Source organism: Ursus arctos, unplaced genomic scaffold (assembly GCF_023065955.2).
Source record: "Ursus arctos isolate Adak ecotype North America unplaced genomic scaffold, UrsArc2.0 scaffold_21, whole genome shotgun sequence".
In the NCBI taxonomy this organism is placed as follows: Eukaryota; Metazoa; Chordata; class Mammalia; order Carnivora; family Ursidae; genus Ursus; species Ursus arctos.
Genome location: NW_026622886.1, coordinates 32,914,244 through 32,941,156, shown reverse-complemented (window position 1 = coordinate 32,941,156; position 26,913 = coordinate 32,914,244). Strand labels below are relative to the sequence as shown.

General features: G+C 35.4%; 1 protein-coding gene across 3 annotated transcripts in view; it reads left to right on the top strand.

The window, feature by feature from the left end:
• Window positions 1-3,505: 3,505 nt before the first annotated feature.
• NAV3 (neuron navigator 3) overlaps window positions 3,506-26,913 on the top strand; it is a 341,643-nt gene continuing 318,235 nt past the window's right edge. For 2 of the 3 annotated variants that reach the window (XM_026499977.4, XM_044384571.3), the window contains exon 1: window positions 3,507-4,869. In XM_026499977.4, coding sequence (XP_026355762.2) covers window positions 4,627-4,869 — 243 coding nt within the window. In that variant the 5' untranslated portion in view covers window positions 3,507-4,626. Of the gene's footprint in view, window positions 4,870-26,913 lie in introns of all 3 variants that reach the window. The other variant, XM_044384570.3, reaches the window with a different exon arrangement.

Here is a 26,913-nt window from a genome sequence, read left to right as displayed (position 1 = left end):
ATGCAAAGTAAAAAAGGCCAGACACTAAAATACTACATAATTTCAATTAAAAGGACTCATAGAAAAAAATAAACCTAGTGTCAGAAAGTGCTTCATTGCGTGCATTGGCAGTGAGAGAACTTTTTAGGATGAAGGAAATTTTCCAATCTTGCTGTAGTTCTGGTTACATTGAATTATTTCTTTAGAATTCTTGAATTTTACATGTAATTTTTACTTCAGTCAAGCTATTAAAAATAGAAATGTGGCTTTCTTTATTTTAGCAAATCGCCAAATTGACTAACCATATTTTGTCTTTTTGTAAGCATGTTCTTAGCGTTGTTTGATAGTTTGTTATTTTCTCTTTCTCTCTTTCTTATAAATAAATAATAGTTTGCAAATTGTCAATTTCATGAGGTCTTATTATTTATTTTTAAAATCGCTAATGTTAAAATTCAGCTAGGTTGGAATTCTCTTACTGCCTGGAACTCTAGCTTGGCTTTGGAAGGTAGTGTATTTCAGGCAAATGAGAAATAATCTATTTCATTTTAATTTTCAGGATTTTCCCCCTGAGTTCAGTTCTGTTTACCTCTATGAGCCTGGCCAAATTTTTGACTTAATGCTTCTTGACCTTACCTCGATAACTCTCAAGGTCATTATATGTCTTATAACATTAAGAACCAGCATGTATTGAGCACTTATGATATGGCAGATCGTGTTCTAATGACTTCATAGATTTATATCTTTTAATTCTCACAACAATGTTGTAAAAGGAATGAAATTATTTTTTCCATTTCATAGATCACGAAACTGATATATAGCAACTTCCAAATTCATACAGCTGATCAATGAGGAAACAGAGATTTGACTCTAGGCAGTACAATTTTAGTTTGTTCCCTGAACTGAAATCTACAAATCCTCTAAAATATAGATCTTAAATTTAAGCGTGTAGGAGAATCAGTTTACTTAAATTCTATTCTCAGATTTTCCCCTTTCCCTCATGATTCTTACTTGGTGGGTTTAGGATGAATCCAGTAATCTTTTCGTTTAGCATGCGCTACAGGTAGTGGTTTGTCGAACCTGGTTTGAGAAACCCCATTTTCTGGGGCATCTGGGTGGTTCAGTCAGTTAAGCATCTGACACTTGGTTTCGGCTCAAGTCATGGCCTCAGGGTCGTGATCTCAGGGTTGTGAGATCAAGCCTCACCTTGGGGTCCATGCTTAGTGTGGAGTCTGCTTGAGATTCTTTTCCCCCCTCCCCCCTCCCCCTCCCCTGTACCTCACCTTGGTCACGTGCTCTCTGTCTCTGTCTCTCTCTCTCTCTCTCAAATACATAAATAAATAAATTAATTAATTAATAAACATTTTCTGTGACTTTAAGCTAACTGCTTAACTTTTCCAGGCCTTTGTTGTCACCTATTCAAAGGTCATGTTTTTTTTAGGATAGAATGGGATGACAGTTCCTGGCACACAGTAAATTCTCTAGAATAAATTAGTTTTTGTTGCTCTTGGTGGTAGATGTTATTTCATAGAATTGCTCAACAGTGGCAACTGTTTTCAACCCTATATTTCAGTGAAATGATATTATCCAATAAGCAAAAGGTATTTCAAAATGAAAAGACATCTTATTGAATGTAAACACTTTTTTTTTTCAATTTGATTATATCAGGAATTACAGTGTGTTCTGCTCCAACATGTTTCTAAAATACCAATTAGCTCATCTGTAATTGGTAAATAGAATTACATTAGTGTTATGTAGACGTTGCAAAGCTTTATATTGTGATTTATGCCCCCCAAAGTGGGCAGAATAGTCAGAGTTGAATTATAACGTTGGGTGGGAAAAGAAGGCCCTCAACTTTGATACTAAGTAGTCAGCGGGAGCCCTTTTGGTTTTAAGTAAATTTTAAAAACAAGGGCCGGTATTTGGGGCTCCGTGGCCACAGGAACATACCCCTTGTCCTGTGTGGCTCTTAAATATTTGCAGATTGTGCACTGCCCCCTGTGTCCATTTCAGTGGCAAGCCTGTTGGCTCAGAGTTTGCCTTCCAATTGGATTTTTCCTACCAATTCTAATTAACATATTGCCAGCACTTCCCATCAAGTGTGGAACATTTTTGTTGTTGTTGCTGTTTGCTTTGTTTTTTGTTTGCTTGTTTGTTTTCAACTTTGGGCTGAGCTGCTTGCTTGGGTGGTCCAAAGTATCTTCCAAGGTACCAATATTATTTTTGCTAGTGATCTGTTCCCAAAGTTGGATATTTTCAGTGGTCTTCCCAGAACCTATTTTCCCCACAAGTCCTATTATTTTGGTTATGCCATTTTGTTTGCAATGTGGGGATTGCAGGATGCGTGTTTCTTCTCATATACTTTAAACCCCATTTTAGGAACATGAATATCTCCTGCTTTGCAGTATCTTACAGTCTACGGAAGGGATGGTGTGTTAATGGTTTCTTAATTAAAAGTAACTTATTTTCTCACAGTGATCATTTCTTTCTTGCCGCTAGTGTTGTATTTGTTTCTTATTATACTATTTTATTTTATTTTTTTATTTTTAAAGATTTTATTTATTTATTTGACAGAGAGAGAGACAGCCAGCGAGAGAGGGAACACAGGCAGGGGGAGTGGGAGAGGAAGAAGCAGACTCATAGCGGAGGAGCCTGATGTGGGGCTCGATCCCAGAACGCCGGGATCACGCCCTAAGCTGAAGGCAGACGCTTATTGACTGAGCCACCCAGGCACCCCTCTTATTATACTATTGAGTAAATCCCAATTGAGTTACTTTCTTTTTTAAAGTTGGCAAGATTTCTAATTTGTATTTGAATGTCTTCAATGCTTATATCAACAGAACATATAAATTCAACTTTAGTTGTTAGCTTGTATCTGTAAATTTCTGCTTCTTACCTAAAACGACATAATAATCTATAGAGCTGGAAATAGTGACAAAGAAAATAGTTTCTTTACTGTAGAGATATTTTCTACAATAATTATGATTCTTATAATTACTATTATTTATTGATGCCCATTATGTGTCCACTCATTTTTCTAGGAACTTGACTTGCAATATTACTAATTCTTAAAATATTTAGTGAATATAACATAGATTTTCTAAATAAAGAAAAAAATAAGTAAATCTGTGTCTTTTAGAATCTTCAAGAAAAATATGAGGGATATGAAATAAATTCCTATTATGAGGTAATACTATTGAAATTTCAACACCATCACATAATTATAATTACTAAATAATGGAGGATTTTATTGATATACCCATTATCTAAGTGCAACTACTTTAAAGATGTTAATGCACTCATCTCAGATGTTTCTTATAAAGTTACCCGTTGCTTTTGTTATGGATCTGGACATGCTTTTACCAGAAATAGAACATAATCAAATATACTGAAATAACTTTATGAATAGAAGCAGCATTGTTCATAGTCACTGAATATGTATATGATTATTTAGTAGAGTAGGATTTTAGTTTGGATCTAAAGAGCTTGAATAACAGCATTATTTTAAATTGTTTCTAAGGTGGTTTTTTAAGTTACTCTAAATAGTACAGGCTCTCACATTTTCTAACTGCATGACTTTGGTCCAATTACTTAAATGACTCTTAGTCTTAGTTATCCTTTCTATATAGTGGAGAGAATAAGTTCGCCTGTTCTTGAGTGGTCCCACGGGTTACATGTGAAGTAACTGCTATATAGTACATTCCACATACATGTTAGCTGGGAATATTGTTATTGTTATTAAAATTAGAAAAAATCATTACTATATATCTAGTGTCTTGCTATCCATATTTGCTATATTTGCATAACCTAGACAGGTATCATCTGCTGAATGATTTAACAGATTTAGCTAGTTGCACTATGGCATGAATTTAACCTGATTTCATGGGATAAAACAGAATGAGCACAGTGGTTCATGGCTGTCAGTAGTGAAAAATAGCTGGAAATCAGACAAACAGCTTCATTGCTGAGATTGTTTCCGGGCTAAAAGTTCTTCCAACAGCTGTTTGTTTTGGCCATTAATCGTGTCCATTCTTTTTTTTTTTTTTAACTGGGGGAAATACAGTTTTCTTTAAAAAGAGAATGTAGGCTGGTTATTTCTGAAGTCAGGAAGAACTCCTGTCCTTCCACTATTGTGGTCTTTTGGCTGCCTTGACAGTTGGACTGAGGACTTTTCCTTTTGTTTCTCCACACTTTTTTATTCTCAGCGCTCAGACTCAGACTGCTGTAGTGGGAGGAAAAAATATAACTAGGAGCTCTTTAATCCTCGAGAAGGAGGTTTGTAACAGTTACCTTCAAGAAAAGTTTACTCCCTAAAGGAGTATTTAATATTACATAGACACTGACTCACTGAACAGAGAGAGAGCGAGACTAAGAGAGAGAGAGAGAGAGAGAGAGAGAGAGAATGATGAGAATATGAGAATTCTAGCCAGCAAGAAAGAAAGATACTTAACTAAAGATGAAGGGAAGTTTTGCTTCTTCCTGGAAGTTATATTATTAGTTGTGTGTTTTTTGTTTTTTTTTTTTTTTTTGAATCATGATGACTGCTAGTTTTGTTTAAAGTATTTGTTCTGGAAATACTAAAGTTGGAGTCTACCAGACTGAGGTTAGAAGCATTTTCTTTGGCAGCAAGAAGATACTTTTATAGAAGCCATGCCTGTACTTGGGGTTGCCTCAAAACTGAGACAGCCAGCTGTTGGGTCAAAGCCTGTTCATACTGCTCTTCCGATACCAAATCTTGGCACTGCTGGGTCACAGCCCTATTCTTCAAGACCTTTGGAACTTACTGAAACAGAGAGCTCAATGCTTTCTTGTCAGCTCACATTAAACTCAACCTGTGAATTTGGAGAGAAGAAACCCCTCCAAGAAAAAGCTAAAGAGACAGAAGACAGTAAGGTTAGTGGCTGAAGGTTACTTGCAGACTTACAGAGCTAAAATGCAGATTTCTTTGTAGGTGGAATATAAAGCATGTTGTGAAATGGGAAGTGGTAGAGGAACACCGGTGTAAGAAAGTAAGTAGTTTGTGTACCTGAAAAGCTAAATATTTAGCTTTTGTAAAAGAGTATTGATAATTTATAGTTGTAGCAAATGTCATTGACAAATTTCTCTGAAAATGCATGTTTGTTATCACTTAGTACTACTTATTGATAAAGTGCCTGGTTAGTCTTAGCACTTTATTACTAATAACCATAAGCAGTCACAAATATGAGAAAAAGGGACCTACTGTTCATGCATATTACATTGTAAAAGAAGGAGATTTATCTGTAAAAGTCAATATAGATGCCATCACTTTTTTCTAAATGTCATTTGCGTTTTAAACACTTTCTGTTTGAATATATGTATCTTAGACTGCTTAATTCATTGCAATATGAACAAAAATGAAATATTAGTTTCCTTGATATTGCACATTTGTCTGGATTTTCACTTGTAAATTGAAACCCTACTGTTTTACTTATTACTGACATCTTTTTAGTCATTTAATTTATGATATTTTGTAAGCAGTGGCTCCTAGCTCTTAGTTTCTAAGCCATACTGCAGTCATTTTCTCCAGATGCTGAGGGCTTGCATAGCCTTTCAGTTGTTAAACTTCAGGGAGATCCATTTGTAGCCTGAGAAACACCACTTCTTAATGCAGCAGTAAGTATGATGTCAAGCTTTCCAAAGTTACTGTCCTCACCTCTGGCTTAGGGACTGCTTTGATTTTCCTTTCCCACCCAAATGTAATTCTAAAACAATTCACGAAAAAACTTCGTGTTGAAATCCAATCTACAAGCTAAAAAGAAAGCCACCCCTTTTGTCTGAAATGTCCATTCATCTATCTCCACCTGTTCAAATCCTCTAAGGAACAGCCAAATGCAACTTTTTCCCTAAATTCTTTGCTAGCTACCCCTAACCCCTCCTTTCCTGTCTTGTGATTCTTTGGTTGTAGTAATACTTAAAGCGCAATTATTTACATTGTATTTTAATTATCCAGATGACTTCTTTCTATTCTCACTGAATTGAAAATATGCAGATAGCAGGGCCTTATTTATACTGTGATACAGCTCCCTCTGCCCAGTGCTTTATGCCTCAGAATTAAAGAGTAGTTGAATGGATTAATACATGAATGAATGAATGAATGAATGAAGAATTATTCTGACAAAAACTTTTATTAGTCTTTTTGGATCATTTAGTCTATAAAACAGAGGGCTTGGAGTGAATGATTTTTAAGGTACTTTTTGCTCTGAAGTTATATTATCCCTTTTGTGTTTTAAGAAAACATTAGAAAAGCACACAAGAAAAATCAGTTAAAAATAATTAATTATAGGCTTATAGTTCTCATTCCAATGTAAGCAATTCAGGGTAAAAGAAGGGAAGTATAAATTATCAACAAAAGACTAAAAATATTTAACTTTATACAAATAATTAAAAGTAAATGCCACATAGTTCTGTTCTAATGTTCTGTGTACCCACAATGACTTGTCAGGATTAGATGGAAAGAATAGGTAGACCCTTTTTCTCTGCTGACCATGACTCTCATCTGCAGGTTTAGTCAAACTTCCATTTTGCTAAATGGCCTTGGCCTAAGACTTGTGCACCATAAATACTGTTTCCAACAGAATTATGGTTCATCTCTTTGGTTAACAAACATATCAATCACCCATCTGATATTCCAATAAGACTTTGTGGTAAGCAATGTTGTATTTAGGGGATGTTTTTAACATGCCACTTATCAGATTAAAAACTTTTTCAAACAAATTTAAAGAATGCCTTGTCAGCATTTCAGAATATTTCTAAATGTCAAGAAAGTACATTTTAAGATTTTTATAAACTTTGAAAAAATAGAACTGAAGAAAATAGCAGAAATGACCAAGAAAGTTGTATTAGAGATAATCAGATTTGACTGCAAATAGTAGAAAACTCAACATAACAATAGAATAAACAGCACAGGAGTTCATTTTTTTCTTCTTTTTTAAATTTAAATTCAATTAATTAACATATACTGTATTATTAGTTTCAGAGATAGTTTTGTGATTCATCCATTGCATACAACATCCAGTGCTCATTACATCAAGCGCCCTCCTGAATGCCCATCACCCAGTTACCCCATCCTCCCACCCACCTCCCCACCAGCAACCCTCAGTTTGTCACCCCAAGTTAAGAGTCTCTTATGGTTTGTCTCCCTCTCTGATTTCATCTTACTTTCTTTTTCCCTCCCTTCCCCTATGATCCTCTGTCTTTAAATTCCACATATGAGAAAAATCATATGATAATAGTCTTTCTCTGACTGACTTATTTTGCTTAGCCTAATACCTTCATGTAAAGGATATCTGGAAGTAAGCAGTCCATAGCTGGTAGGGTGGCTTCTTGAAATTTTCAGGGAATCCGTCTCTCTCTTTTGCCCATCAGTTTGTGGCATCTATCTCTCTGCCTTCAGTGGATAATTGAGTTTTATTCAATTAGAAAGACAGACCCTGCTTCATTAAGGATTCTTCCACATCCAATTGGCCTGCTTACAATCCCAAGGACTACATAGCCATTCCAGACTCTAATTGTTGACACCTCTTCTTCTATTGTAGTTCCATCTAGCTACTGTTTTCCAGATATCTCCTTTCTGGGTATCCCAAGTTGTTCAGAGTGCTTAGTCTCACTGTCTTTTAACAAATAAATAACTTTAATTCCAGATTCTATGCTACATACATTTGGAATCTCCATCACCATACCTCAAGGTCTTATGTTTTTCTCTAGCTATCTCTTGTTCTGAATTCTTACTTTCTTTGAATTTTCTAATGTCTCTCTTCATATGGTTGGTTTTTCCATTCTTCCTGGGCATTCATCCAAATGAGGAAGAGAGTCACTTTGCATTGGAAACTTTACTTAAGAATCAAGAGATAGGGGCGCCTGGGTGGCACAGCGGTTAAGCTTCTGCCTTCGGCTCAGGGCGTGATCCCGGCGTTGTGGGATCGAGCCCCACATCAGGCTCCCCCGCTGGGAGGCTGCTTCTTCCTCTCCCACTCCCCCTGCCTGTGTTCCCTCTCTCGCTGGCTGTCTCTATCTCTGTCGAATAAATAAATTAAAAATCTTAAAAAAAAAAAAAGAATCAAGAGATTAAAGTTAAGAAAGGGGGTTCAATTTTGTTACAGCTCAGCAAATCACATGCAATTAAGCATTAGACATCCTTGTTCATGAAAGTCCCCTGGCCATACCTATGACCTTAGCCTTATTTTTTCATTCCGCAGCCTCGTTCCAGCTTGGTCTGCCACCTTGTTTTATTTCTCATTTTTACTGTCATTTCAATTTCTTTCCAGTTCTGGGCCCACTCATCTTTTCCCTTTTTGATTACCTATGCAAACTCAAGATTCTTTACATTATAATAGAAAATAATTTTGGGCACTGACCTTGTTCTTTATGGGAAATTTCTTATTTTTTTCTCATGACATTTCAAAGAAGGCTTTATTATCCACATTTACACAGAAATAAATTCAGAGCAGGAGACATAAGATCAGATGGTTAACTAGTACCAAAATCCAGAATTTAAATCTAGGTTTGTTCCTACAAAGCTTTTGTTTCTTTGTTTGTTTAAGTTTATTACATTGTACTTTCTCTTCATGATGTAATTGCAGTATTTTTTTTCTAGTTATACCCTATCTCCCAAATCTCACCAACTCTTAAGAGTCAGTTCAAAAGTCAAAGAAAAGAATAAACAAATTGTTGTGGAGGTTAAAAGGAAGGAAAGTTTGCATCCAGTTAGGGAGGTCTGAAGGATATTCTTGAAAGAGCAGTGCTCTCCTTGTCCATGTTAGTATGGACATTTGTTTCATTTTCTTACTTTACCAGTTGCAAGGACCATTAAGGTAGAGATATGTTCTTAAGATTACATTCACAGGGTGTTAGCACTAATGCTTTAAAAACAGAAGAGACCTAAAGCCTTAAATTGAATATTTAAAAAAATATGAATAGCAATATATACAAGCAAATATATTGTAAGAATAGGATTGCTATTGAGGGCAATATTTTTGTCAATTTTAGGCGCGAGAGAAATCCTATTTGGATGGAGCATTCAGGAAAGACTTCACCAAGTAGTCGGTATTCAATGGGCAGATAGGACGCAGGTATAGGAAAAAAAAAAAAAAAAGCATTTCTTGAAGGAGAGATTTACATAGAATACCCAGTGAGTAAACCATTATAATTTGAGGAGAATGTTTATGGAAAGGAACAGGTTTGGGTCAGATTATACATGGAAGCAGACTTCATTAGATAGACATTGGGGAAGACTCTTATGTAAGAATGAGACAAAATTACACTGGCAATGATATTTAGGAGAAATCAGAGCAGAGAAGGACTAATATTAATTAATGTTTATAGAGGCTTGTTATATGCCTGATAGTGGGCCAAACACTTTATGGAGTGTCCATCAGCCCTCACAATAGCCCTATGATATAGGCACTGATATTATCCTCATTTCATAGGTAAAGAAACTGAGGCAGAGAGAGGTTATATTACTTACCAATATTTCAGTGCTGGAGTGTAGGGGAATAGAGACTCAGACCAAGGCTGTGTGCCTCCAGAAGACTGTACTCTCATCTAGTAACACTGCAACAGTGAAGACTTCTCTGTGTCAGTGGGAGAGAAGAACTTTTGATTGACTTGATTTCTAGATAGACTAGTAAGGTTTGTTTTAAATATTTGGTTAACACTGCTAGTGAATTGCAAATAAATCACTGGTGTACCCAAGTGCCTAGAATATCAGAAGACAATTAAGTTGACATACGGTCTCTACTGAGTTTTTCAAATAACAGAAAAAAATAAAAGAAACCCCATGATAGAATTATAGCAGCAGATGTCAATAGAGTAGATGACTGGCTCTGGCTTCCAGCTGTTTTCTTCTTGGAGAAGATGCCTGATTGCTGAGGACTGTCGACACTCCTGTTGGCTTGCTCACATGGTAGCACTTCCAAAGCTCTCCAGGCCTACAGCTGCACAGGTCAGCCCTTGGGTCCCTCTAGATGGTTCTGCCTTCCTAGCCTGTTTCTGCTGTGCTTGCATATTTACTTATTTGTACTTAAAGAAACATGATTATTTCTTTTTCTGGTTATGGCTCATGATCCAAGTTTCACGGTTAAGCTGTTAATGGACGTTTTAATTGCTTTTGCCTTTGTGGTAGCAATGGTATGAAGAATGTTGTAATGATCCTTGAATTTTAACATTTTCTCTACTGATAGAATGTTAAGCTTTTCAATATTGTACATTTATTTCTCTCGAGTAACCGTTAGTAGAGATGTAGCCTTTTAATGCTATCGTTTGCTATTTTAGTTTGTGCTTTCCAAAGTCCTTAAAGAATTATATCTCATGCTTTCAACTATGAAATTACTAATTATTCTTGGGTAAATTAAAAGTGATTAAATGTTATTGAAAATCTCATACAACTTTTATGGTTCTTCTTTAAGTGTCAATATTGTATGTATATTTGATGCCAATTTGTCAAACATGTTCTTAGTTTCTTAAAACTTTCTACTATTATGTACATGTTTCTTTTCTTTGATATAAAGGAAGGCAATAAATATGTGTAGAAACATAAAATCAATAGATATGTCACTAATTTTTAAGCACAATTGCTTCATGGTTGTATGCTATCACATCTCCAACAATTATCCTCAGTCTTGAACTTAATGTATTAGGTGCCTAGTTAAAAGAACATGAAATTAGGAGTTCAAAGATTTGACTTAAACTTCTGCTAGATCCTGAAAAGATAAGTCACTTAAATTCTTCAATCTATTTATCCTTGGAAATGAAGTTAATAGCTCTTGATAAGGCTTTTCTGAAGGTAACGTTTTTATTATCCTCTCCCTTTCTCCTTCTTCCCAATTTTGTCCTAGCACTTATCTCTTTACTCTTATTTTTTCAGTCTCCTCCTCTCCAGTGGATCCTTTGGACCAGGATTTTTCAAACTTGGCACGTTTTGGACCTGATAATTCTTTGTTGTGAGGGCCAGTCTTACTATTATAGAATATTTAGCAGCCTCCCTGCTATTACTGATTACATGCCAGTAGCATTCTTCACTTGTGACAAACAAAAATGTCTACAGACGTTGTGAAACGTACCCAGAGAAAGGGCAAAATCAAACCGAGTTGAGAAACAGTGCTTTAGATTCAGCTTCCAAATCGCTCAGGTTGTCACTATTTTTTTTTTTTTTTTTGCCATTTTTTATTGAAGTATAATTGACACACGTTACCTTAGTTTCGGGTGTGCGACATAGTGATTCAACAACTCTATACCTTATGCTGTGCTCACCACAAGTGTAGCTACCATCCATCACCACACAACGCTATTACACTATCATTAATGATATTCCCTATGCTGTATATTTCATCCCCATGACTTGGTCATTCCATAACTGGAAGACCGTGCCTCTTACTCCCTTTCACCCATTTTGCCTGTCTCCCCACAGCCCTTCCCTGTAGCAACCATCAGTTTGTTCTCTGTATTTATGAATCTGTTTCTGTTGTTTGCTCATTTGTTCTGTTTTCTAGATTCCACATATAAGTGAAATCATATGATATTTTTATTTCTCTGGCTGACTTATTTCACTTAGCGTAATACCCTCTATGTCCACCCATGTTGTTGCAAATGGCAAGAACTCATTCTTTCTTATGGCTGAGTAATATTCCATTGTATGTACATACCACATCTTCTTTAGCCATTTATCTGTCAATGAACACTTGGGTTGTTTCCATTTCTTCAGTCTTGGAAATAATGCTGCAGTAAACATAGGGGTGCATCTATCTTTTCAAATTGGTGTTTTCATATTCTTTGGATAAATACCCAGTAGTAGAATTACTGGATCATATGGTCTTTCTATTTTTAATTTTTTGAGGAACCTCTGTACTGTTTCCCACACTGGTTGCACCAATTTACATTCCCATCAACAATGTATGAGGGTCCCCTTTTCTCCACATCCTCATCAACACTTTTTATTTCTTGTCTTTTTGATAATAGCCATTCCGACAAGTTTGAGGTGATATCTCATTGCTTTTGATTTGCATTTTACTGATAATTAGTGATATTGAGCATCTGTTCATGTGTCTGTTGGTTATCTGCATGTCTTCTTTGGAAAAATGTGTATTCAGGACTTCTGCCCATTTTTTAATCAGTTTGTTTGTTTTGGTGTTGAGTTGTATAAGTTCTTTATGTTGGATATTAAGCCCTTATTGGATATATCATTTGCATATATTTTTTGCCATTCCATAGGTTGCCTTTTTGTTTCAAAGTGTTTCCCTTCCTGTAGGTTTCCTTTACTGTGAGAAAGTTTTTCATTTTGATGTAGTCCCAGTAGTTTTATTTTGCTTTCATTCCACTTGCGTGAGGAGACATACTTAGAGAAATGCTGCTAAGGTTGCTTTCTTCTAGGAGTTTTATGGTTTCAGATATCTAATATTTTTAAATATTATTATTATTATTATTTCCTTCAATCTGTTTCAGATGATCACTCCTTCAACACTTTGCAGATGTATTTCTTGAAAGTTTAGTTTGTATTCAGTGCCACTATTCCAGGTTTTGTGTTTGTTTTATTTTTCCTGATTTCTAACTCCTATTCTGTTTTCCTAGAGGTTATCAATATTTTTTGAAAAGACATCTCTTCTTGGTTAACATTTTAATTAATTAGCCAATTTATTTATTTATTTATTTATTCATTTATTTATTTATTTTTATTAACATTTTAGCTCTTGTTTTCATCCTGTTTGCAGCACTTGACATCTGCTGACCACAATACTCTTTTTGGAATGCTCCAATATTTACTAGTCCAGTGACCTTGGTGAGTCAATTGGTACTTAAGCCTTAATTTCTTCATTTAAGAAATGAGGACAATATAAACTACCTCATAAAATTATTGTGAAGAATAAATGAGATATTGCATATAAACTATATTTCAACAGAGCACCTAGTATATAGTTGGTGGTCAACATTCTTTACTGATTATATAATGTTATAAATATATCTCATAGTTTACCACAAAAACTAATAGTAAGAGTTGGTAGTATGACAAAGGAGGCAGTGATTAATTCTCCATGCACAGCGAAAAAAACATTCCCACCATGTTTTGACTGGTGAATTTGTTTAGCCAAACATATTTGGAAAAAAGAACATTTTAAGTAGATAGTTATTTACCAAGATGTGTAATACTGTGCTGTGTTTGGAACAATATACATTATTCAGCAATCCTAGAAGGTAGGATGCAAGTAAGAGAGATGAAGTTGAGTTGAGGCATTGGGAAGACAGCCATTAGATGTCCAGTAAGTTCCTTGAACTTACTTTGTAGAGGGTGGAGGGAGGATGCCAATGTGACGCAAGTAAGTCTATGTTTTAGAAAGATGATGAAATGAAACGTGGATGGATTCAGTGAAGGGAGAGAAGTTCAAGAATACAGAAGAGAAGAGTGTGATAGAGCAAAATTTTGACTAAAATACCAAGCTATAGAGCAATGGAAGAGGGACAAGTCTAGTAAAATAAGCATTGGATGTTTGGGTACCTTTATTAATTACTAGTAATCCACAAAATTTTAAGTCTTGAAGGATAAATACATTTTTCTTCAAACAAAAACTTATAGTGTAGTTGGAAATGATAATTTGTGAACTTGGCAGCAAGTAGCAATTAAAACTAATGCTAATTACTAATACTTTTTCAGTACCTGCCACCTTCTGGATGCTATACCCAGTTTATTATTATAATTAAACATATATAGGAGCTGAACTCATATTGGTGCTAAAGTAGAGCAGGAATTTCAACCTTGGTGTGTTTGACTCCTATGTCAGTCTCCCTCTCCGTCTCTCTCTCACAATTTATAAACCATAGTCAAAGTCAATGTTATTCTTTTCTCTCTATGTGGACACTTAGTTACATAATGGGGGAAAAAAAAGAGTGAGGAATTAATCTTTGACAAGATTCACTTTTAATTCTTCCTCTCCTCCCAACCCCCACTGTTGCTCCATTTTGGCTTTAAAAAGTGCTTTTCTTTGGATTTCTAGTCACTGGGCCAATAGGGAAATTCAATATCTGTGGGAGAGTTCATTAATTGGATACATGGCAGGATTTCCCCCTGTTCCCAGTAAATGGAATGATTTGTTAAAAAGTGTCGCAATTCTGCCTGCAGAAAGTCACCAGATGAGAGAACATTGGTAAAAATTTACCATTTTCCCAATAAAATAACATGACACAATCTCCATGAAGGAAAAGAAAAAAAGAGAAAACAAAACAAAACAAAACAACAGACCATTACTTATTGCTATATTTCAGTGCTGTAAAGGACTCTTTTGTAAAACTGAAAACCCGAGGTGCACAGGTTACAGTTTTCCATCATGAAATGTATAAAATTTTATGAACCATCAACATGGCATTGTGTTAAAGTAATGCTAACTTCTGTAACAGATGAACTCAAGGTCTCAGTGGCTTAACACAATAGGAATTTACTTTTTATGTATATTTACCTGTTCCATATAGTGAGGGCTTGATGAACTATGGTCTATAGGTCAAATCTGGACGGGCACCTGGTTTTGTTAAGTGAAGTTTTATTGGAACACAACCATGCCATTGGTGTGTGTGTGTGTGGCCTATGGTTGTTTTTGTGCTGTAATAGCAGAGTCGAGTAGTTACAATAGAGACTGGCCTGCAAAGACTGAAATATTTACTATCTGGCCCTTTATAGAAAAAGTTTGCTGACACATGCATATGATAACTCAGGAAACCAGATTCCTTAGAGCTTGTGGTTCCATCATCCTACCTCCAACCAGCCATCAGTGAAACAGAGAAAATGAAAGATTGCATAAGAGACTGAGAAATTTCATGTGTCACTTCCATTCAGTTCTGTTGGTCAGAACTGAGTCATATGATGAAACCATTTGCAAGAGAGGCTAGGGATTACAGTCTACCTGTGTGCCTCGAAATTAAGGGAAATGGTTTGGTGAACTATTAGCCAGCATTTAATTAGCCAGAGACTGCCTAATTTGTCACATTTTCAAGATTAAGCAAGAATTTGCCATATTGAAAATATTCTGAAGTAACCTAAAGTGTCTTCCAGATTGTCAAGCTGTCCTGAACTGTAGGGATGTCTCTTTAAACGTAATACATTAATAAGTGGAGAACCATAATTACACTCAAGTTACTAAGTGTACAGAAAGAAAATCTTTCTGTTAACTCAGCTTTTAAAGAAAATAGACCGGGTGCATCTATACAGAAGTATCATAAAAAATGTTCATGGTGGTGTCATGACTCCCCTGGCTGCTCCCCCCTTATGATTTTGATAACCACCTTCAATTTGTCCTGTTCCAATCTGCTGATCCAAACTCTATTCTGAAAGCAACTCTTTCTTGGTTCTGTGCCTTGTTTCTATTTGCTTCATTACTCAGTTTTTAGCATTCTTCTTTTGTTGGATCTGGAAGCTCTCCATCAGAGCTGAGAACCAAAAAGCCAAGGCAGTGTAAGATGTGAATTCTAGAAGTGACATTTAGAGAATCGGGATGGAGTCAGTCATCACCCGGGGAGGGAGGCATTTGCTGGCTTCTAGATTTGGTCCGATGGGTGGCTGCATAGTTGTGTGAGGGAGTACCTGCTCTTTTGGCCTGGAGACATGATGTAGCTTCTGTCAGCACATTGCAAATTGGTTCCAAAGGGGTCCTGGTGGGAATGTGTGAATGGGTCATTGACAAACCCACCACAAGCATTGAAAGAAGCAACTCAAGGTAATCCTTTCAGATATAGACCATGGTATGCAACTATAAGAAACAATACATAAAACAACTTCTTTTCAAATGCAAGATAAATTTCTAAACGACTTAATTGGTCTTTAAATTTAGTTGTGTACATGGGACTGCTTCTATTCTGGTTTCTACTTCTCTTTGACAGTGTTTACTGTGTAGCTTTGGATCAATTTAAATTGCTCACTTTTTAGACTCAAAAAAATACACAGGTTATGTATTTCTCTTCATTGTCCCTGAATGCTCATATTTTTAATATAATCTTGTGCTTTTTTTTTTGAAAATTTATTGAATTTCTACAGAGTGATATTTTTGCCAGAACCTTTTGTTATTATTTTGACCCATATATTTTGGGGGTTGTGTTTCACATTTCCTTTTTCTTTAAACCATCTGCTTTTTATAGCTGTTTCTTCCTTCCTGTGGTTGACTTTTTGATATCCACACTTGTGTGTTGCTTTCTTACATTGAACACAAGGTTTATCATCTCCAGCAATATGTTCTCTCTGTTCTTTTCTTCTGATTCAGGCTAGACCTATTGTATTCTAAAACCAGACTGCTATTTCACAAATGTGAATCCCTCCAGTGCCCACTTCTGGGTATATATCATGTATCCTAGGTGACTTTTCTATCTTTGTTAGTCATTCATCCAATCATTAGGCCATCATCAACTGTTTATTGCATACTTGTCATGCACAAGGCAAAGTGTGTGTGTGCATGTATATATATGTGTGTGTGTGTGTGTATGTATATGTATATGTGTGTATATATATACACACATATATATGTACATGCACATATATGTGAGTGTGTGTATATATATGTGTATATATATGCTTATTTTAACATGATAGGCTTCATAGGAAATATGCTTGCAACAACTGGGACTCTTGGAAATTTATATTCATTCTTTTTATGTCAACATTAAATTTTTAATTAATATTACCTAGAAAAAACAGAAATGATTACAATTCCGATTTTCAATAATCATTACTTTTATTATATATTTTGAGTATGTTTGTTTAATTTAGAATAGACTTACCCCTTCCAGTTGTGACAATCAAAAATGTCTCCAGACATGGTCTGTCCCCTGGGAAAAAAATTGCCCCCAGTTTAGAACCACTGATTTAGATCCTGCCTTGTTTGAAAAAAGGATTTAGTAGAATTAATAAGCATAGACAACATAGAAGATTTCAAAACATATGCAAATAAAATGGGATTACAAGAAGCAAAGAAAAATAGAAAAGGATAATGGTAGAGGAAGGGCTGCAATATACAAATATATCAAATTTGTGCTGTGATGTTTTGTATCATAGTTGGAGGTCACCTACATATTTGGATCTGCGCTTTCGAGTTGCTCATACATAAAGGTTAAGCAAGTACTGTTTTAATCAGTCCCTAAATCCTGAGCTAATATTTGCTCAGGAGATTCACATCTTTGTTTCTATGTGTACAAAGAAATATTTCCTATGGGCATTTATAGAGACATTCCTATGTAATTTGTATAACAATTTTCTCAACATTTTCATTACAAATTTTAGTTATTGTTTTCTCTCCTTATCTCTACCTTCTATACAAAACCATTAAGATAAAATTTTTAATTAAGTCCATTTAGGATGACCAGTCGTACTGGTTTTTTCAAGACTGTCCTGATTTTCGCAGTGCAGATCTCTTAATTTGGGAATCTTGCAGTCCAGAACAAAGTGGGATGGTTAGCCTAATTCTGAATCATATGTTCTTGTTTTTCCTCTTTAGTTTCATTCTGGCTTTTTAAAATTCTCTAATTATTAATTTTAATTCTGTAGTTGAAAATATATTTTCTATTACTCATTTTAAAAATATCACCTTATTTAATTAACAATTCATTGTCAGAGGTTGTCAGTTCTCTGTTCGGCTATAACAACATATATTTTCTTAAGTTGCAATTATTCAGATTAGAAGTAATTTCTATGGAGGCTGTGTTTTTCAAGCAGGAGTGTTTTTTTAATGAGGTTCTGATGTTTTCATTTGCTCCTTCCTTATCCATACAATTTTAACTAATGTTGACAATAATGAATGTCCTCTTTCCTTTTGTGTGGAAGACTTAGAGTTGTCAATAAAACGAAGGAAGCCTAGTTCTCTGAGCTCATCAGGTAATTTTCAGCGTGAGTCCTATGGGCCCTGAGTTGAATGTAGTGATACCTTGAGGTATGTGCAGTTAGTTCTTTCTAGACCACAAAGAACAGGACTTTCAGCCTCCTTCAGTGGCATGCTTCTCCTCTATAAGACAGACAGGATGTGGTCTGGGAGAAAGTCCACACTTTAACAATAGACCATTGACAGAATGTTTGGGAAGCACAAAAAGGAAGAGAGCATCTGTCTACACCCAGAATTATCAGAGGCATTTGTGTGTGTGAGAATCTTAGGTTTCAGAAATATGTTTTTTTAAGGTCACCCGTTTTCCTTCTCTGTTTTTATTGGATGAAGAGAGTTGCCTTCAAGATAACAAAACATTTTAAAATCAAGGGAGGAATTGCATCACATTTTGTCTCTTTATCCGAGGCAGAAAATTAATTCCCTTAGTCAGGAAGCACATTTTGTTTAGCCCTTATGTATGGCTTATGTAAATCAAGCTCAGAGAATTAAAAGGGAGAAGATAGAATCCAACTGAAATAAAATGCTGCAGAGAATTCAGCAGGAAAGGAGTCCTTCTAGGCAAAGAGTGCCCCAGGTGCTAACTTTATCTACAATTCATTCTGCTTGATATATGAGAAAAGATGCTACGTGGAGCGTGGGTATCACAGCACTGATACATCCCTTTCTACGTGGAGTGTGGGTATCACAGCACTGATACATCCCTTTCTCTCCTCGAGCCTTGAAAAACAATAATTCAATTTTAATCAAATTTACCATTTTAAGAAATTGCAAGAAAGTCTTTGCCCTTTTATCCCTGTGTTCATTCTGTCCCTTTTGTAGCTTATTTTGCCTTCCAGAGGAAAGTTCCCGTAGACACCACCCTGTCACCACATTGACTTGCATGAACACATATCCATTTGGTGCAGCTGCCATTATGTTGAACAGAGAGTTAGAGTGAGTGCCAATGGCTGCCTTGTCTTTTGCTTTCTTCTTTTCAAATGTGGTTGTGTACAGCTTTTGTTCAAATGTCTTACCACCTGGATCCTCTCGTGGATGCGTTGCTCTTTTCCAGAGGACTTGGCAGTGGGTCCTTCCTGTTGTGCAGCAGGCTTTCATTTACAGGACATCTGTAAAACCGCAACAGGAATAGTCAGAAAAGCAAAAACGGCCTTCTAATGAATGTAGTAAAACTTCAGAGCAAATTCTTCAGCCAGGAGAAAGTGCCCCAAAGAGCAGATGTGTTTTAGGATGAGTAAGACATAAGTCAAGGTGCGAATCTTTTACTCTCTACCAGAAAACAATGCTTGGATTTCCTGGCGATGCAATTATGTAATGACTCTGTGTGTGTGTGTGTGTGTGTGTGTGTGTGTGTGTGTGTGTTTTGTAAAACCATGTCTCAGACAGGGAGGAAGAAGGAATCAACTTGATTGTGTAACTTTATAAATAGAAACAGCCATATTGAAATAACAAGACTGCTCTGAGTTAAGATGATGAATTTTGCTCCTTGCTGCAAACTTGGGCTACTGAATGAATATAAGATCCATCCTGTGGAGTAATTTCTTAGGTTTGCCCAAGAATGTTTAATGGGTAAAATCAGCAAGACGTTCTTACCCTCCTTCCACTATACTCCCAAATATTTTAGTCCAAATAAATCAAAACCATTTCTCTGTTGGAAGTAGTCAAGTTGGAGACACACAGGAACTTCGTCCTCTACTACAAATAATGAATAATGAGCTCATGCTATTTTTAATACAGCACATAATTTACTAAACACTGGGAACAGTTTACCCTGGCAGTGACATAAAGGATAAAGAGGTACCTACCTTATCATGTGTTGAACAAAATGTGTCCTACATTTGCCATGTGTTCTCAAACAGTAGGTGATTTCAGTCTACTGCTGCTCTTTATTTTAGAGGGCAGAACCCAGGTAAATAGAGAAAAATACCCTTAAGAAAGACCAAGAACCTCAGTCTTCCCAGCATGATTCCATTCAATTTGATGTATACTCCAAAAGACCAACTGTGCTATGTTTGCCAGTTTGCTGAGGTTTATAGATCATAGGTTTTGAACTTCTCAGAGTGATTGTATAACAGTAGTGTTTTCTTTGATTTTTGTGGCTGTAAAAGTGATACTAGTCCTTCCTAGACACTGTTGACAAATTAATTTTCCCTAGCAAAGCTATAATCTTGGTAATTTCAAGGTTTTCTCTAATCTGATTGAACTGAATTTTCTCACTTAAACCCTTACTTTAAGACAAGGCCTATGTGATTCATGTTTACATCCACGGAGATCTCTAAAACAATGTCTTTAATTTTTTTTTTAATTAAGGTATAGTTGACACACAATGTTGCATGAGTTTCAAATGTACAACATATTGATTCAACAAGTCTCTACAGTGCTATGCTCACATGTGTTGTCACCACCTGCCACTATTAAGCACCGTTGACTATATTCCCTATGAAGTATCTTTCATCCCTATGATTTCTTCATCCCATAACTGAAAGTCTGTACCTCCCACTCCCCGTCACCTATTTTCCCCATCTCCCCATGCCCTCCCCCTGGCAACCAACCAGTTTTTTTTCTGTATTTATGAATCTGTTTGTGCTTTTCTTGTTTGTTTCTTTGTTTTGTTTTCTAGATTCCACATATAAATGAAATCATATGGTATTTGTCTTTCTCTGTATGACTCATTTCACTTTATATAATACTTCTAGGTCTATACATGTTGTCATAGATGGCAGGATTTCATTCTTTCTTATGGCTGAGTTATACATATATACCACAGTTTCTTTATCCATTCATTTATCAGTAGACACTTGGATTGCTTTAGTGTCTTAACTATTGTACATAATGCTGCAATAAACATGTGCGGAGGGGAGATAGTTTTTGAATTAGTGTTTTTGTTTTCTTTGGGTAAATACCCACTAGTGAAATTACTAGGTCATATTGTCTTTCTATTTTTAATTTTTCGAGGAACCTCTGTGCTGTTTCCCACACTGGTTGCATTAATTTACATTCGCCACATCCTCACCAACACTTGTTATTTCTTGTCTTTGGATACTAGCTGTTTTGACTAGTTTGAGGGGATACCTCATTGCTTTTGATTTGTATTTTCCTGATAATTAGTGATGTTGAGCATCTGTTCCAGTGTCTGTTGGTCAACTGTATATCTTCTTTGGAAAAACGTGTATTCAGGTATTCTGCCCATTTTTAATCATCTAGATTGTTTGGTTTTCTGGTGTTGAGTTGTGTAAATTCTTTATATATTTTGGATATTAAGCACTTATCGAATATATCATTTGAATGATATATTCATTCATTCATATATTCATTCTGTCATTTCATACATTGCCTTTTGTTTCATTGATGGTTTCCTTCACCGTGTAAAAGTTTTTTATTTTGGTGTAGTCCCAATAGTTTTATTTTTGCTTTTGTTCCACTTGCCTGAGGCGACATACCTAGAGAAATGTTGCTCGGGTTGATGTCAAAGAGATTACTGCCTATGTTTTCTTCTAGGCGTTTTATGGTTTCAGGTCTTACATTTATGTCTTTAATCTGTTTTGAGTTTATTTTTGTGTATGGTATAAGAACCTAGTCCAGTTTAATTCTTTTGCATGTAGCTGCCTAGTTTTCCCAGTATCATTTGTTGAATCTAACACAATGCCTTGCATGCAGTAGGAATTTAAACATAACTGTTGAACTAAATAAAAAAAAAAAAAGACACTGATTTTTGTAATTTTATTCTTTAATCTCATGATTTACCTCATGTCTGTATTTCACAAAGAGCTATCTTAGGTCTTATTCATGACTGCTTGGATATAAATTTTGGCTCTGCTATTTTAGTATTTTTCTGCTATTCCAGTAATTCAAGGTCAAAATCTTCATAACTTTGGCTTCAGTATAGTATACTAGTAATTCTTGAGTAAATCTACCCTGATTCAACGATGGTCTCATATGTCTCTAAAGCTATCTCACGAAATATTAAATATTAAATAAGGGATAGTGAAGGATCTTCTAATACAAGTAGCTCTTTTTTGTACATTGGTAAAATTAGGACCAGCAAATTGAACTGGACTGTCTTAAAGCAGTTTCATCTTAAAAAGTGAATATAAAAGCGATGACCTGAGTGTCCTGTTTGTTCATAACTATTACTTAGTTATCTTATAAACCGGCTTAGGAAAATGAATGTAACTTTAACATCAAATTCAAGACTCATAGTCTGTCTTATATAGCAAGTCAGCCATAGCTTTGTGCTGGAGAATCAGTAAGGAGATGGAATATGTTCAAGTCATGCTCCAACACCTAAAAGCATCTTGGCATTCTTCGATTTCCTTGTCAGTTAGAACATAACTGGTGAGATCACTTCATTCAGTAACAATGTCCATGTGCTGTTGCCAGGGTAGGTTTATGGATGTTAATAGAGTTTTCCTTGTCTAGGGTGATGTATGGTCTGAATCTTCCTTTAACTAATCTCAATCCATTGTAGTGTAGTAAATTCAGCCAAGTGCATTGTAATTTATATGTTTTACTTAAAGGGCTTTAAGACACACTACTTCTTAGTACTTCTTAGATGTACAAGAAAATATAACTCAGTATTTTCTACAGCATATCTCTTCTTGTTCTCAAACACCATTCCTGCTGATGGTAGTGGAAAAGGAGATTGGTGAGGATGGGAGAAACCTAATTTGGACTTTTTTTTTTTTTTTTAAGAAAGCCTCATTAAAGAAATGTGTAGTAATTTAAAGGTCAAACTTCTTGGAGTGCTGTTTCCTTTCTTCATAAAGTTTCTCATCCCTTTTCTCATTTATAAAATGGCATCTGTGGATGAATAGAAGCAATGTGTTTAGGGAAGTTTGCGCGTCCTCAGGGTAATAAGGTACGAAGTGAGAGAGCCACTCGGATTTGTGTGCTATCATCTGGATCCTTGCTGTTCAGTGCTGAGATAGCCCCATATGCCTGGTAACTGGGCATGCTCTGCTACTCTCTGCTGAGACTTCGGTTTTGGGTATTGTGTGGATGCCCACTGCCAGTTACCATTGCCCAAATTCTGCATCTACCTTGTCCTAATGCCAGCTCTCTTTGGATACACTAGTCCTCTCCGCATTTTTTGCATAACCGCATTGGGATACGTGGAAACTTTTGGATTCATATACATCAGAAGTGCTTTCTCAAGGCCCACCCATCTAACTATGTCCTGTTGCCATTTTCCCTTTACTGCGGCTATTCAAAAGGGGCAAGGGACACCCTGTATTGCAGGTAGGAAGTGGGACACAAATCCTCTTAGCTTTCACCCTGATCTTTCAACCTACCTGGGAATTTTTCTTGTTCAGCAGTCCTGGGATTGTTCCCAGGGATATTGAGACATCAGATTCCTTCTCAGATTCTAATGGTATTTTATCTTAGACACACCCCTTCAGAATCTCCTGTCTTCCTGCTATTTGAACTTTTATTTATCTCACCATCATCACAGTTAATGTCTCTGAAAATACCTCTTGTATTCTTTGTGTTGTGTTTCATCCTATAATTCGGAGGAATATATACATAATGATTTCGTGAAATTCACAGCTTATTGTATTTTTTCCTAACTTTCATCGTAAACTGTTGAAAATATTTTTTAATACTGGTCTCAATGTCTATTATGTAACTAATGAAAGACCATTACTAATAATGGCTATCACTCAGTTAGTAGTATTTGCCAGATACTGTTGGAGATACTTTAAATGCATTTCCATTTAGTATTTTGATACTATTAACCATGCTTTACAGACAAGGAAACCAAAGCATAAAGGAGCCAAGTGACAGAAGTAAAATGACCCAGCTACTATGGCCTTTTATGTAATTGCTCTGGATTCTGTAGAATGAGAACCATTACTATAGAAGCAGGAATTGAGTAAAAAGCACAAGAGTAGAAAAGAAATGATGACTTTTAGGAAATAAGAGGTTACTTTTGAAAGTATGGATAGATGTGGACTGCTCATCACATAATTTAAGTCAGCAGTGGACTAACTGATCTTCAAAATGGAATAACTATCCTGAAAGTTTCTATTGTATTTAAGAAAAGTAATGGCATAATATCATTTACTGTAAGTTTGTGAAAAGCACTTAGTAAGATATTTAACTTTTATTTTTTTAAAATTTGTATTGAAGCATAATATACACAAACCAAAAAAGTATGCATATCATAAATATATAGCTTGTGAGTTTTCAGAAACAGAGCATACCTGTACAAGTTGTGTAGAACAGGAAACAGGCATTGCCAACATCCCAGAAGCTCCTCCCCACTGAGTTCTAGTGATAGAAACCACTATCCTAATTTCTAAGAGCATATATTAATGTTTGCTTGTTTTGTCCTTTATATACAAATGAAATTATGAGATATGTATTCTGTTCTGCTTCTTTTGTCCATCATTATGGTTGCATATGTTTGCATCCTGTTGTATGTGGATTTGAATTGTTCATTCTAAAGGATTCATGTTATTCCAGAGTGTAAGTTTCTGCAAAATTTATTTTTTTAATCCTACCATTAATGTAGCCATTTAGATGGTTTAAGGTTTGGGACTTTATGAATAATGCTGTGAAAATTCTTGTGCATGTCTTTTTGTGAACATATGAAACAATGTCTGTTGGGTAAATACCTAGGAGGGAAATTGCAAAGTCATAGACAATGCATATGATCAGCTTTAGCGGAAATTGCTGTGGTTTTCCCAAGTGCTCGTACCAAATTGCTCAGCACCTTGCATCTATCTCTGGCTGTTCCACATCCCTGCTCACAGTAGGTATCCTTATTGGTACAAGGCCAAAAATTCTTAGTATCTTCTGTGTAGTGGGATTTTATTGTAGTTTTTATATGCATTTTCCCAATGACTAATGGCATTGGTCTTTTTCATATATTTAATTGATCATTTGTGAATCCTATTTTGTGAAGTGTCTGTTTAGGTTTTTTGCTCACTTTTCTACTGAGTCATGAGTCTCCTTAATGGTCTATAAGAATGGTCTGGATATAGGTCTTTTGTTGGATATACATTTTGTCAATATCTTTTCCCACCCTGTGGAATGCCCTTTTCACTCTCTAGGAATGGTTTCTTTTGAAGAACATAAATTCTTAATTTAACATAATCCCATGTATCAATTTTTCTGTGTCTTATTTAAGACTGCATATTCAAAGGACACTAAGCTATTGTATGTTTAAAAAACCATTATTTGAGATACAAATTTGAATATGTATAATATATTTGATAGCTGTTTTCATATATTTATATACTAAATATATTAAAACATGCAGAATTGTTCATGGTATAGAACTGAGATAATCTGGTCCATATTTTTAATGATTGAAGTTCATTTTATTTTGTGTCATATTGTCTCCGAATTCATGAAGTAATCTGACGAAACTCCTCATCCTAATGTGGAAAGCCTTCAGTTAGTTTGCCAGAAGCCTTCTGATGACCAGGGGTTAGAGTCTCACAAAGTACATTTTTTCTTATACTCAGGTAAAAACTGCCTATCTATAACATCCCCTTACTGGTTCTACTTCGCTAATGTATTTTTTTATTTACTTATTTATTCAACAGACATCATATGAGTCCCATCACGTTCCAGACTTTATAGGTTACAGAGATACAAAGGTGAATAAAAGTCTGGAGGAGATCAGACATGAGGAAGCAAGCATGTGAAAGGATACTTGTTTTAGCTTTACAAGGTGGTGGGAATGTGAAAATGTCTCACCTTTTTATCCTCATTTTAGAACAAAAGTCTTTATTCCATATGTGATGTGGATCCTAGGTTTTACAATCCCGGTTATTCTGCTTTAGCTCTAGCCTAATTAGTTACTAACATCTTTAAATTTAAAATTAGAAGTTATTAGAAAGCAGCAATCTCATAATGTTTCACCGGGAAAGGCACCATGATTCTATTAGTTCCTACACAGAAGCTAGCCTCTTTCTGTCGATTCAACCTAATGCAGTTTTATCATCTTTTTAACAGGGCTTCATACTATTTGTACGTACTAAATTTGAATTTGAATAAATCCCTTAGATCTTATAATTATTGTCAACCCAAGTATTCTCCTACAATTTCAGTTAATTTATGAATATACAAAAATTACTTCTCCTTAGAAACCTTGCTTTCCAAAAATATTTAATGATGTGGGACTATATTTTTGATATGAAGGTAAATGAAAAAGATAGGATATAAAGTTGTATGACTACTATAACCCAATTTTGTGTGTATGTGTGTGCATGTGTTGTCTATGTTGAAATAATTAAAGGTAAATGCACCAGGGGCACCTGGGTGGCTCAACTGGTTAAGCGTTGGACTCTTGATTTCGGTTCATGTCATGATCTCAAGGTCCTGGGATTGAGCCCCGCATCAGGCACCCTGCTCTAGGGAGTCTGCTTGTAACTTAAAAAAAAAAAAAAAAAAGAAGAAGTAAATGTGCCAAAATGTTCATAGCATTTTTCTTCATATAATAACATGTGATTTTAAGTCCAACTATGCTAATTTCTACTTTGCTTATCAATCATGTTTTCTTATTCTATTATCTTTTCTAATCTTTAAACCAAATGGGATACCTATCTAAATCTTTTAAGTGTAAGCATCTATTACTTAGAAATGCTAATTAGCACATCCTTTTGGATGTTCCCTAAAATTCAAAGTAGACAATGGTCTGTTAATCATCATTCTTTAATTATAATTCTCTAAATATTTTTGAAATTATCCAACTCTTCCCTGTTGTATAGACTGAATTTTAGTATGTTTTTGGAAAAAAATAAGTGAAATAAATCATCACCAGAAATTTTTGTGAAATCAAAATATCTATGTCTTTGTTACTCCCTTGGCTGCCCACTTAGTAACATTGTCACAAACTGAAAAAGTTTAATTTGCTGGACTCTATTTTAGTAAATATATGATATTCCTAAAGGACATTACATTATTTTTCTAATTTCTCACAAAGCATTGGTTTAGTGACATTGTGTTATAAAAATTCTACAATACTTTGCAGCTCTTCCCATCAAGGCAGAGTACAAGAGTCAGTTTACCTCCGTCTTGAATCTGGACTGCCTTGTAATTTGCTTTGAGCAATAGAATGTAATTGGAGGGA